Genomic DNA, 12,980 nt, shown 5'->3' with positions numbered 1-12,980 from the left:
ATCTTCTTCATTCACATTCAGGAATTTGTTGAAATGATGAAGGGAAACAATTCCTAAGAAAATAGACCTCTTTTCCAACAAACTCCAAATTGTCACAGGTAGAGACTATATATACCATCATGATTCAGATGACAGCCTACATATATATATTTTTACATAAACCATTACGAGTCAGATGATCAAGAAAATCAATACAGAAATGGTAGTCGCCTCTATGATTTCCATTATTATCAATGTATTTCATCAGCTCAGCAAATGCAGAAACATCAGAGTGTCTTCAGCTTCCAAGTACCATATTAAAAAAATTGACTGTAACATATTTCAAACTGAAAGTTACCACAAACAAAGGGGTTGAAATATTGTATCGAGGCTTGTGTATTCCTTCAGAAGCGCAAACTGTTTCTGTCCAAACATTCTCACTGCCTGGAGACTTATCATCAGTCATGACAATTGTAACTCCCATTTGACTGAGGTGTCACAATTTGCTGTGTAGCGTCCCTTGAGTATGCCAGAAACCTATGATCGCTAGACCGAATCCTGGTTAGCCCTGATTAGGCCTATGATTTTAGGTTTGTTAGCACCATATCCACACTCATGGGTTTCACCATGTTCACCTAAGTGGAAAATGTCTGAGACCTGTATCACTTTGGGCTTTCCTCCCACATTTAGCTGACACGCCGTGATATAAGTGAAATACTGTTCAAAGTGATGATAAACCCAGCTCTCTCACTCACCTCAACAGACAGGACCCATGCATCCAATGTGCATTGTTACCAAGCTCCAAATATATGGGAATCAGGTACTTACACAATAGGTGACCTGACGTATCAGTATCAGTGCAGCATTGTACATGCACCACCTCAGGGCTGTGTAGCTTCCCTATCCATACAGTGAAACACTTACGTGTGTTAACTGATACATGTATATGATAGAGTCATGTCAACTCCCCTTCATGCAACAGATGGTGCTGCAAACATATATACATCTGTGTTAAATGCCATGCTGTTCTACATTATTTATCATATGACTGTGAATAATACAAAACACCAGATAATATTATATTTTATTGGTGCTTGAATGAGCATGATGAGGCCACGGAGCATCAATTATTAAATATGGCTCCATTAAAGTCACTAGAATACCGAAGTATTGCAGTATACATACAGTTATTGCAATAAACATATTTTGATACAATAGTGACAATACTGTGATGATCGCATATGAAACAAGTAATTGACTTCAGTGGAAGTCACTGTAGTTGCACAGGCGGGACAAAGTCAGATAATAGCAAGACACTGTAGCTCTTCAGCAACAAACCAAGTAGAAGTCAACATTACAGGTAGTGCCATGAGGTCATTGGTTGAGGTTACACAAAGTGCATGAATATTTTCTTTAATTATTAAAACAAAATAGTAAATAAAACCTTGGGTCGCTGACAGGAGAGATTCGTCACAAGGAAACTTTTGTGCAAATTCTCGCAATAAATTACAGTATTCAAGGAGAATTGATTGAACTGATTATAAAGATATTCTTGTGAAGATGTGTGAACAGTTATACCATTAACCATGTCCCTTAGACCAACATCTGACTACTTTTAGTTATACCATTAACCATGTCCCTTAGACCAACATCTGACTACTTTTAGTTATACCATTAACCATGTCCCTTAGACCAACATCTGACTACTTTTAGTTATACCATTAACCATGTCCCTTAGACCAACATCTGACTACTTTTAGTTATACCATTAACCATGTCCCTTAGACCAACATCTGACTACTTTTAGTTATACCATTAACCATGTCCCTTAGACCAACATCTGACTACTTTTAGTTACCGTATATGACCGCGGATAAGCCGACACCGTAGAGATGAAAAACGTTGTAATTATATTGAAAAAGTCATTATTATTTCTAATAAAGATTTAACAAACCAGTCATCCACTTTCATAATGTGGGAAGCTGTTTCTCGTGGGTTTTTTTAATCTCATAATGATCGTTATATGTTGCCATCAACAACCAAGCGCCATTTTGTGAATCGGTGTATATAGAATTATGAACCCGTGAGAAAATATATCGGCTAGAGCGAAGACTTGCAGTTTGAATTCAGCATCGTAAGCATGGCGTTTTCGTTTCAAACTCATGATGAGAATGTCAGTCAGTAAAAATATACCAACTTTAATAACCCCCTTTACACCACTATTGTATGTTAATCCAATTGAATTAAATAAACTATCATACTATGAACACATTGAATGACCATCACTTACTCACAGGCTTCTCCAGTTTATTAAACTAATCTCTCGAAAACAAAGGAATTAAGCCCCTACTCCCAACACGATCGCTAAGCACCCACAACTTGAAATTGTTTGTGTAAACAACATGACAATACCAATCGGCCCGTTATTATCAATGCTCATTTCCTTGTGTACCGCGTTGCTTTAAACAACAGGAAGCAATCACAGTGGTCACCGTTTGTGACGTCACAGGAAACAGCTGATCACATGTTTTTGCAAATGGCGAACGGAATAACTCGCCGATATAGTTGTTTATTTGCCTCTTTCAATAAAGGTAGACACTTGTTCACTATCAATTTATGAACTTTGCAAAACGTACGTAATAGCTATTGGCGATTTTATCTGGGGATTATATATTATAGCTGTGAATTACATATATTGTTACATGTAAAGATCGCGGAGTTTACGAAGAACGATAAACTTTGAACATTTAATTGAAAACTTATTATCGGAAGTAGTAACATGCATAACATTTTTTTAAGAATGACAACATTGGTGTATAATAATAACTTTATTGATAATTTATAACAATAATGGCTCTAGTCGTGGCAACTTCCAAACTTTCGGGAAGTTGTGATCTAACGGACCGTCATTCAGGCGATGTTTTTGACAGATCACGATCTGAAAAATACTATCATGAAAGTGTATCCCGTGGATAAGCCGACCCCTTTCTACAGAATCTTTTTTCTGGTCCTCAAAATTCGGCTTATACGCGGTCATATACGGTATACCATTAACCATGTCCCTTAGACCAAAATCTGACTACTTTTTGAGCAAGTATATTTGATATTCCTAAGTTCCTAAGACACTGTCAAGCATATTCACCCAGTGTTGTAAATGTTATTCAGTATTTGTTTGACTTATTAAAAACAAGAGTCATCAGAAGAGGACAAATCCCCCACAGTCCCTACAATAGCAAAAGGCGTCACTTCAGCCCCTGGTAAATAAATGTACCAAGTTTGGATGAAAAATCTTTCATGGTTTCAAGTTATGCTTCTGAAACAAAATATGGACAGACATACCAATGGGACAGACAGACCACATGATAATTATGCGTCCAACCCGTCCAACCCGTCCAACCCACCCCACACCAACACCCCACACCCCCGCATAATCATGCTTCGAATTGCAGTGCGTGCGTGCATGTGTGTGAGTTTTGTCTGCCATAGAAACTACATTGTTGCAATTGTTTTTCAAGAAAACAAATTTTTGCCTCACAGCTTAACTTACAAAAATATATGGTTTTGCAGTTTTAACTGAATAAATATCTGGTCTAACAAATCCCTGGCTCCCCATCCCCAGATCATCAAATAGTCGGTCCCTTATGCCATTTCCGATTAAACGTTGAGTCATTGATGCAGTTCACAGGATTCACCATCATCAACACAAATAGAATCTCTATCTAAATGCTGCAGATTGTTCTCCGTTTACTGTTTAAGATTGTTGTGTATTGTTCTCCTACAGCTGTGTTTACTGATTCAGCTTATTGTGTATCAGTTTCATACAGCTTTTACTGTTGCAGAACATTGTTTTTTGTTCTCAGTTCTGCGTTAACCATGTTAACTGTTTTGGAACATTTACTGATTCAGATTGTTGTGTATCACTGTTTACTTACTTTGGATCATATTATTTTGGTAAACTATCTCTTTCTACTTATAAACCAATACATATATAATTCCAGATATAATTGCACATGACTCATCTTTCAATAAGCATGATCATGATAAGGTGCTATTTTAATATTGAATTACACATTTTTGAAAAAAAAGCACAAACTCAAAAAGTAAATGGGAATGTCTCAAATTACACTAATCATAAATCATAGGCCATAAATTTCATAACATTTTGAAACAAGATGGGCGGGTAATTGCATTAGATATTGCTCACAATATGGCTGATGTAGTGGCCATATTGAAAATCAAATTCAAGTGAGTGAGTGAGTGAGTTGGGTTTAACGCCGCTTTTAACAGTATTACAGTTATATCGCGGTGTGTCAGCTTAATGTGGGAGGAAAGCCCGAAGTAATGCAGGTGAAACCCACAAGCACGGGTATGGTGCTGACGAACCTAGAAACATAATCGAGGCAAACTGGGATTCGAACCCACAATCATAGGTTTATAGGTTTCTGATGTGCCAAAAGGACCTTAGACGACTTAGACAACTAAGTACCCTCAGCATTTTGCTATTTTGTTTTCGTTTTCGTTTTCACCTATGGTAGTCGCCATCGTTTGTGAAGCTATACGAGATAAGGATATACAATAAGATTTTCATTACAAGGGGCACAACTCATGATCTACGCGAGGTGGCGCCAGGGTCGAGCCAAGAAAAAAAGTGGCCTTGATGTGGCAAGGGTAGGAAGTAGGCTTTGATATAGGCTTGTGGACACGCTTGCCTGGGGAAAAGGGTCAGAGGAAAGTGTATCTGACTCAGTTACTCTTCCTGATTGTGTTTGGGTCATGATGACAATGACATGACAACCTCGGACTGCTTTGTATCGTGCACCAACTCAAATGTCCTTTCACAAAACCAATCTTGCCAAACATTACAAAAGCACATAGGAAGATGCGTAATGCACAATATGACTCATGAATTAAACCAAGGCCTGGGTATTCACAAATTGAATAGGATATGTTTGTCAATCTTCATGACAAGAAAGGAACTGTTTTTAGGACAACATTCACTGAGTTTGAGGACGGATCTCAAGTATTCTTCCCCTTGACACACCTGAACATCTAAACAAATGACCTGTGACCCATTTCAACAAAACAGTACATTGTACTAATTGTTGCTAAGCTGTAAAGTCATGTCATTTTCCTGAAACTGTACAATAAGGAAACATTATTTGGAACTTAGAATAGGATGACTGAATCTTACACTCTTCCTCCATAAAATTTATAGTTGTAATAATATTCAAATAATGTAAAACACATCACATGAATGTGTCCCCTGACTTCCAGTCCAGGCTTAAATGAAATAGGTTTTTTAAAAATAAATAGGCAGACAGTGGGAAATGAAGTGCCCCGCTCTAATAAGCACCCACGGAGATATTTGCTTACATATTGGCTAGTGAACAATCCCAATTAGCACCCCTTCCGATTGATCAATGTACACAAGACTTATTCATTTGTGTAGAATACATACTGGTGTGTTATATGCACCCTAAATTATGGACAATTAAATTCTGGAAACATGTACCTGTCGTATAGACATTTCTGGCTGTGAGCATAGACCAAGAAATTTACGATCTTTCAACCCTGCTTTTTTCACCAAAATAATATTCTAATAAGAGCCCCCTACTTCTGTTGAGAGCACCCTGGGCGCTTATTAGGTTGCATACGGTAATCATGAAACTTGAATTAACTTGCACCAGTTGCATGTTGACTTGAAAACCAAGTTTTTGTTTGCACCAAACAAAACCTTTTGCCATTGCTTACCATCTGTGTCATTTCTTCCCAAAACACAATTCTAAAACCTTATTCAGCAATTGTTCAAAAACACATACAGTAACCTGTATATATATTGCGAAATCCATTGTACATGGCGTCATGTTTGAGCATGTGTAGATTAATTTGCGGAATATTGGCTTACATCAGTTGGCATGCAGATGACAAATTGATAAGCAAAGCATTTATTAATTTTCATGGATAAAATAATTGAGTGCGATACCAGAGCTAAAAAAAATGTAATTTGTATAACTGAAGCAGTGCACTTGATAATGTTGGGACTGCTGTTTAAACGATGGTGATAACTGGCCACTGATAACTACAGTTAGTCAATGGGAATTTAGGTTCAAATTCCACTGTTTTGATTCCCTCTCGTCGTGTTATAACAGAAATGGACTCAAAGTCTTTCCCTGGACAGAAATAGGTGTACTTGCTCATAGTTTTACAAAAAAAAAGTTTGGTTCTGTTTGGTTCTTTATACACAGAATATTTCAGAAATAACAGGAAAAAAGGGCGATAACTGGTCGCTAGCCAGTACATCCTGGTCCCATAAGGTGAAACATAGGGCGGACTGCTCACAGTGTCACATGAATCAAGAACACATTGCTGTAAAACGTAATAGGAACATGTGCACAAAATCTGGAAGTACTTCTAATTTGATGACGTCAAGCCTAAGCATTGCTAAGAAAGCATGACACAGATTATAGTGGCGTTGTATGGCAAATAGACGTAGGAGGTGTTGATCAAGTGCGTTCAAACTTCAAAGATCAGTTTTGTGTGGACAAGAAAGGGTTTGTCAGACACAATTTTTTCATGCACTTGGTGCAAGAAGACATGAATATCAGGCTGCATTTTTCAATAATAGGTTGCACTTTTATACAGCCATACATCAGCTATAGATCAGCTATAGATCAGCTATAGATCAGGCCCTGGAACATTATCTGTGTGTGATGCGGAGACATCTCTGTGTACACAATCAATGTAAACCCCACCATGCAATCAATGGTAATGCCAGAAGAAACCTAGCTGTCAATCATCAAAAACTACTAAATCTAGTTATATAGTCTTAATGAAAAGTTTATGTGAAAAAGATGTTGCTTTGATATCCAAACTAATCATCTTGATAATTTTCAGGTCAATTTATTAAACAATATGCTTATAGATAGTGGCCAGACATTCAAACTGCCGACATACAAAGCAAACTTAGATTTTCCTTATGTTTTTGTATCCAACAGACTAGAAAATGATGGTTGTGGTCAAATGTTTTGGTGGCAGATACTGTTTTGGGGTCAAAATACACTTTTATTTTGTAAAAATATAGAAAATAAAAAAAAAGTCCCCTTAAAAGGATGTGTATGCATTGTGTCCTTATTTCATCATTTATGTGGTAGTTAACACATAGTAGACTTGAATTATTATTATTATTTTAATTATAGCCTCTCACAAATTGTGTTATTAGAAAAGAAGCCAAAATATAGTAAATTTGGCTCTGTTTTCATTTTTCAATTATTGGAAAATGAACCATAATGAACTATTAGTATTATCAACCAAGCCATTTGATATCTCAAAATGAGCTGACACGTCTTATGAGGAGACGGCAGTTTTCATATTCCACATAGCTTTTATGATATCTAAAAAAATGGTAATATGTTACCTCACACCCCATTTTGTCAAAATGTGCATTTTTATATTCCCATTGCTAATTTCATTAATAATAGAATTATACAAAACATACATATCACCGTTTGCAAATACCTTTTCTATGTAGGATATTATTGAAGGTTTGCCTAAAATCAATGATTAATTAAACCACCTAGGAGGTACATTTGAAGGTCAATGTCACTTTGAAGGTCAAGTTCTAAATTAATACATAGAACAACATATGAATATGACCGAGATGTCAACGAGAAATATCTTTACTAATGGCATAAAAACAATATTGTGGCTATGTAGCCATGCTGCGTCCCAAACACACTTCTGCACTTGTACACAGCAGACGTAATTCAAAATGAATATACCGATCTTTAGTCCTGGTCCATTACTTGATTCTCTGGTCTCTTTAAAGACAACCGCCGCATGGAGGGAAACATACAACTCTTACGTAAGGGCTGGGACAGGTAACTTGGGTACTCGGGTAGGGTGGGTATTGATTAGGACCCAGGTATCCACATGACTACCCGGACCCGTGGTTAGTCACGTGATATATTGTTTAAAGTAAAAAATTATCTAGAACTGTATGTTTGAACTACAATTCACTAATGTTCGCAGTTCTTCCTGACTACTACGCCCATTCCTTCTGACTTTTATATGTTTCAATAAAAATAAAACTTCAGTCAACTTCAGTGTATATCAGATCGTTTTATACGTGTATCTAAACACATTTTGCCAGGGCTGCAGTCAAACTTTTCTCAATTTGACAGTTTGTACCTTCCTCTTGAGACCTACAGCGGGTACCTGGGTAGGGTCGGGTAATAGGGAGATGGGTACCCGGGTAGTAAATTTGGACCTGTCCCAGTGCTAGCCTACGTTTATGCCAATTTTGCCAGTGGCATGTGTTACCGGTAGGGCAGGACATGATAACCATTCTTACTGATTTTCAGTGATCTATTCATATAATTTTCATGGCTATTTTGCTGTTACGCCCAATAGAATCTGTATTGGCGGATATTCAAGACTGGTTGTTCTCTCGTGTTGATGTTTTATAACTATTCAAAAAGTATTTTGTGCTGTTATCTGCTGCAATACTGAATTTTAAGGGTCCTGTCTATAAGATGTTACCACATTTGTAGACCGCAATACTGTGTTGAGGAATAAAAAAAGGTTTAAACATACTTAGCTGTAAACATGCCTTGGATTTATGTCGCTAAAAGGAACAAGTCTTTGTGTGTTTTAACTCTACACGTCAGTGACATGTGACACATGTCAGGGGCTCAATATCCCAACAGTGTGGAACATAGTTATTGGAGTCCTTCATTAGTTACCCCCTACCACTCGCGAGTCAACACAAGGCAGTTTACATACATCTACTGTCGTAACAATCAAGAGTCAAGAAGAGTCAGAAGAGATATGTCAACCGCTGTGCGATGTCAGTCAAAACACATTTAGACATTAAATACTTGATTACTTGACTATTTTATCACTTTGCTTTGATAAATACAGCAGCAAGCAAGAGTCGAGCAAAGATTGCAGAAATGTACAAAGTTAACAATCAAGAGTCAAGAAGAGTCAGAAGAGATATGTCAACCGCTGTGCGATGTCAGTCAAAACACATTTAGACATTAAATACTTGATTACTTGACTATTTTATCACTTTGCTTTGATAAATACAGCAGCAAGCAAGAGTCGAGCAAAGATTGCAGAAATGTACAAAGTTAACGGACATGTTTAATATCTTGCTTAGCATGCTTAGTGTTGATGTTGTCATATTGTTAGCATCCCAGAGCAAGATACACCAAGTACCAAAACTGTTCAAACGGTTTAGAGGGTTGGAGGGTTAGAGAGAGGGGTCGGTTGGTAGGTGTGTCGGTGGAGTGTGCCCACATCTAATATGAAAACAGATCATATTAGATGACTACAAATAAGCTGAGAGAATGATTAGGATAAGATCTTATAAAAATTATTTGAACTCACATTCTTGTGCCACTTAACGATACACTGCTTGGGACCCAAGCTTCAATAGCGTTATTGCGCTGAGCTGAGATAATCAAGGGTATTCTCTGGGCCTAGAACATTGTGAAATATTATATTCTTATGGGGATGTCTGGTTATAAATTCAAAGAAGACAGCTTTCTCAATATTGCTGACACATGTTGAAATGTTGAAGAACTTGTCAGTTTGTATTGAGCCCCCAAGAAGTGTCCCTAAACTTGGTTAGAGCATTCGTCCTCCTGCTATACTTTTGAACACCCTGGATGACCTAGGCTATGTCCAGGCCTCCAACACTGACAAGGCAGCTACAATGTTCCACCTATAGAAGATGCTTTCAAGCAACTCTTGTTGAGAGCCATGTTTCAGACGACAATATGGCTGCCACATACTGAACACTGCACCTGCTCTGGATGCCAAACATCTGCACATGATGATGAACCTGATGCACATGATGATGAACCTGAGGCCATGAGTGACAGTGACAGTGGCAGTGGTGGCAGTGACTAAATGTTCCTTACTGTATTGGAGAAAAATAATGGATTTGTTCATGAATTACTGACAATATTGAAGCAATTGCAAAAAAGTGCTACACATTGACACTTCATTTAGTAAGTCAATATGATCAGCAATCATAGTCCATAACATAGGCGAAAATTATCTTACATATGACAATAACACGATAGATGGAGTTCCTGGTCGAAACCTAAATTTTGACATTTAAATTTGTCATACATTCCTTAGTGAAGACAAAATATTGTCATGTTCCTGCATTGGCGGCCATCTTGGAGGCCATTTTGTCCATCATATTTGATAAATCAAATTTCTCAAGCTCATGTATGTACGATACTGAAACGATTCATATAAATTCATATAAATTCATATAAATTTATTCAAATAAAACAATCTGGTGTACAAGAATGTTAGTGGAGTCATTGTAATTTTTTTAATATACTATCATATATTTGTGGGTTTTTCAACAGGATGGGGGGACAGATCAAATTTATTACATTTTCATTTTTTATACTATACCTATATTAATGGGGGAATTGTGGAATTTTTCATAAGCTCCTAAAGCATTCAGGCAGATTTTGAGATATCACACGACATGATTGTCAATATGGAGGTTACATTATCTATAGTTTTGTAATAATTTAAAAATGAAAATTGAGTGATTCTTCCAGTTTTTGACACATTTTGGACGATTACTCGACTTAAACCATTTTGCTTCTTGTTTATTTGCACACTGATTTTGTTTATAAAATGAGCATTGCAATGTGCAAACTGACTTTTTTAAGAGACATTTATTTGATTTACTTAATTTTGTCATACAAATGTGCATTTTACCACCAAAAGACATGTCTGCCACCAAAAGGAATCACCACAACCATCATTTTCTAATGCATAAATGACATCTTGTGAAGACAAATGTGGTTGTGCTTTGTTCTACTGTTGGGAGGGGTTACTCCTTAAATAAGCCTCTTTTTACGGGCTATCAATTATATGTTTCACCATTGCAAAAACACCTACTAAATGGACCCCTGAACATCCAGGGTAGAATAGGTCTTCAGCAACACATGCTAAGTGCGGCGTTAAACAACAAACAAACAAAACCTACCTAATGCTGATACTTTCAGGCCTTGATATTACATGAGTAAGGAAATCTGATTAGCGTACAGGCTTCGGAATAGAAGACTCAACCTTCCAAGGGCTGCACAAAGTCTACTGTCAGTTCCTGGACTGTGATGCTGAAGCTTTCACAAATCCAGGTTCCCATGCACTAGGCCTAAATCAGCGCATGTGTCGTTGTTGTTGTTGTTGTTGTTGCATTAAGTGTTTAAGAGGTCACCTTCTGCTTAAAGGGGCACTGATCTAACGCAATTCCCCGGGACTGGTTGTTGACTTTGTTATTGTTTTTTCCCAGTGAGTACCCGGATGTATAGCAGAAATCTAGACTTGTTCGCGACCTCTGCTGCGCTATTCGTAAGCGCATTAATCAATGGGTAGTAATAAGGGCGTATGGTCATATTGATCAACAAAATTAAATACAGTTTTCGAGATAATAAGGAAATGTAGGTATCTTTGTGGGTAGCATCGGTAATGGTGACGAAGTTTTGATAAGTCACTTGCTTGGTAATTTTGCGATTTTTGTTTACACTATTTCGACTTGCAACACAAAGTAAATATTTCACCTGAGCATTGCTTTTTTATAGTGTGTATATTTTTTTACTGTCAAAATGTGTAACAAATTTATTAAACGTCTAAATATTCAGTTATTTTACAAAGTGACTGAAAAACATTTCCATCTGTATTATTAGGATAACGAATTCCAAACATTTTGATGTTTAATGTCATCACCAAGAGACTGAAAATGTTACGTTGAAAAGTACATGTCTATGTTGTTTGGCTTCTCATCCTACATAATAATCTGTTGTGGTGTTTTTAGGACCGTTGGATCGTCTTAATCAATTTTAGTCAATCTGGACAGATTTTTCAGTCAAAATGCCTGAAATATTTACACATTTTATAAATTGCCTGAGAGAATCAGATTTTACAAATTGACGGTAATATATACACGCTTACAAAGGATACTTGTGAAAACAACGTCTATCGCGCATTGAAGAATTTCCCAACCAAGATGTAGAGGAACAAGAACTAATCGGTTCAAATGAAGGAAAACAAAATGCAAATACCATAATTACAACCTACCAAATTTATGTGTATAAATTTTAGGCAGCTTCCTTGTTCGAGGAATGTATCCGTGAATATCCATGCACACAAAGGAACAATATCCTACTCGTCTGCAGCTGTACAAAGAAACTTATTCGATGTCACGTGTCTCTGTAACAATCAAATATTTTAAAAGATATATATCGTTTCGTGTTCGTTTCTCAACTGATCACTTAGATTGTTTCAGGTGTTTCACATAGGTGTCAAGTCTCAAGGGTCGGCTGAGAAAGCCCACGTGACAACTATTTTCATAACGTCCACGGTTCCTAAAAAATCCATTGAGTGATAGATAACAATGAGCAATCAATCAACGTATTATCAGTTAACCCTTTGAACAAAGTATGTTGTTTTTACATCAGCACTTCACGCCATGATGTGAGTGTATTCCCTTTGTTTTAGTAAACCTAGACATGTAAACACTCACTTTTGACATATCCACTGTGCAAGAAAACAGTGATTAATCAATCAACGTATTTTCTGTTAATCCTTTGATGGCTAGGAACGATCCGTTGATTTACAAAAAAAAGAAGTAAATCAACTGATCATTCATCTCTTGCTGGGATGCCACGTGCATATTACATAACACACATTTCATCTCACTTCAAACCTGGATTTAGATTGAATAATTACCCCAGACACAATAAATGCCAAATGGGAACCTTTGTCAGGTAATCTAAGTGGTGCTGCCACTAATTGTACCTGTAATAAATTCATTAACTGAGCATCAAGTGAATGACGACAAATACACAAGTGTAGGGTTATACGAGAAAACGTGGATGGTCTCTGATGACAACAAGGGAGTAGTAATCGTATTATCGACGCAATCGGAAATCCGAAAATGCTTTCACTGCAAGGATACTTTTGTT

At 37.0% G+C, this 12,980-nt stretch overlaps 1 protein-coding gene across 2 annotated transcripts in view; it reads right to left on the bottom strand.

The window, feature by feature from the left end:
• The window catches only part of LOC124152655 (monocarboxylate transporter 12-B-like), a 44,993-nt gene that overhangs the window by 30,959 nt on the left and 1,054 nt on the right, over nt 1-12,980 (bottom strand). Inside the window, exon 1 of one of the 2 annotated variants that reach the window (XM_046525685.2) lies at nt 808-913. The exons of the other annotated variant lie outside the window; for it this stretch is intronic. Coding sequence (XP_046381641.1) covers nt 808-852 — 45 coding nt within the window. The 5' untranslated portion in view covers nt 853-913. Of the gene's footprint in view, nt 1-807; nt 914-12,980 lie in introns of those variants that run through there. 2 annotated transcript variants of the gene reach the window in all.

The sequence above is a fragment of the Haliotis rufescens genome, unplaced genomic scaffold (genome assembly GCF_023055435.1).
Source record: "Haliotis rufescens isolate VD_foot unplaced genomic scaffold, xgHalRufe1.0.p SCAF_9, whole genome shotgun sequence".
NCBI classification, from domain to species: Eukaryota; Metazoa; Mollusca; class Gastropoda; order Lepetellida; family Haliotidae; genus Haliotis; species Haliotis rufescens.
Note: the sequence above shows the minus strand (reverse complement) of the source record. Positions and strands in the feature narration are given on the sequence as shown.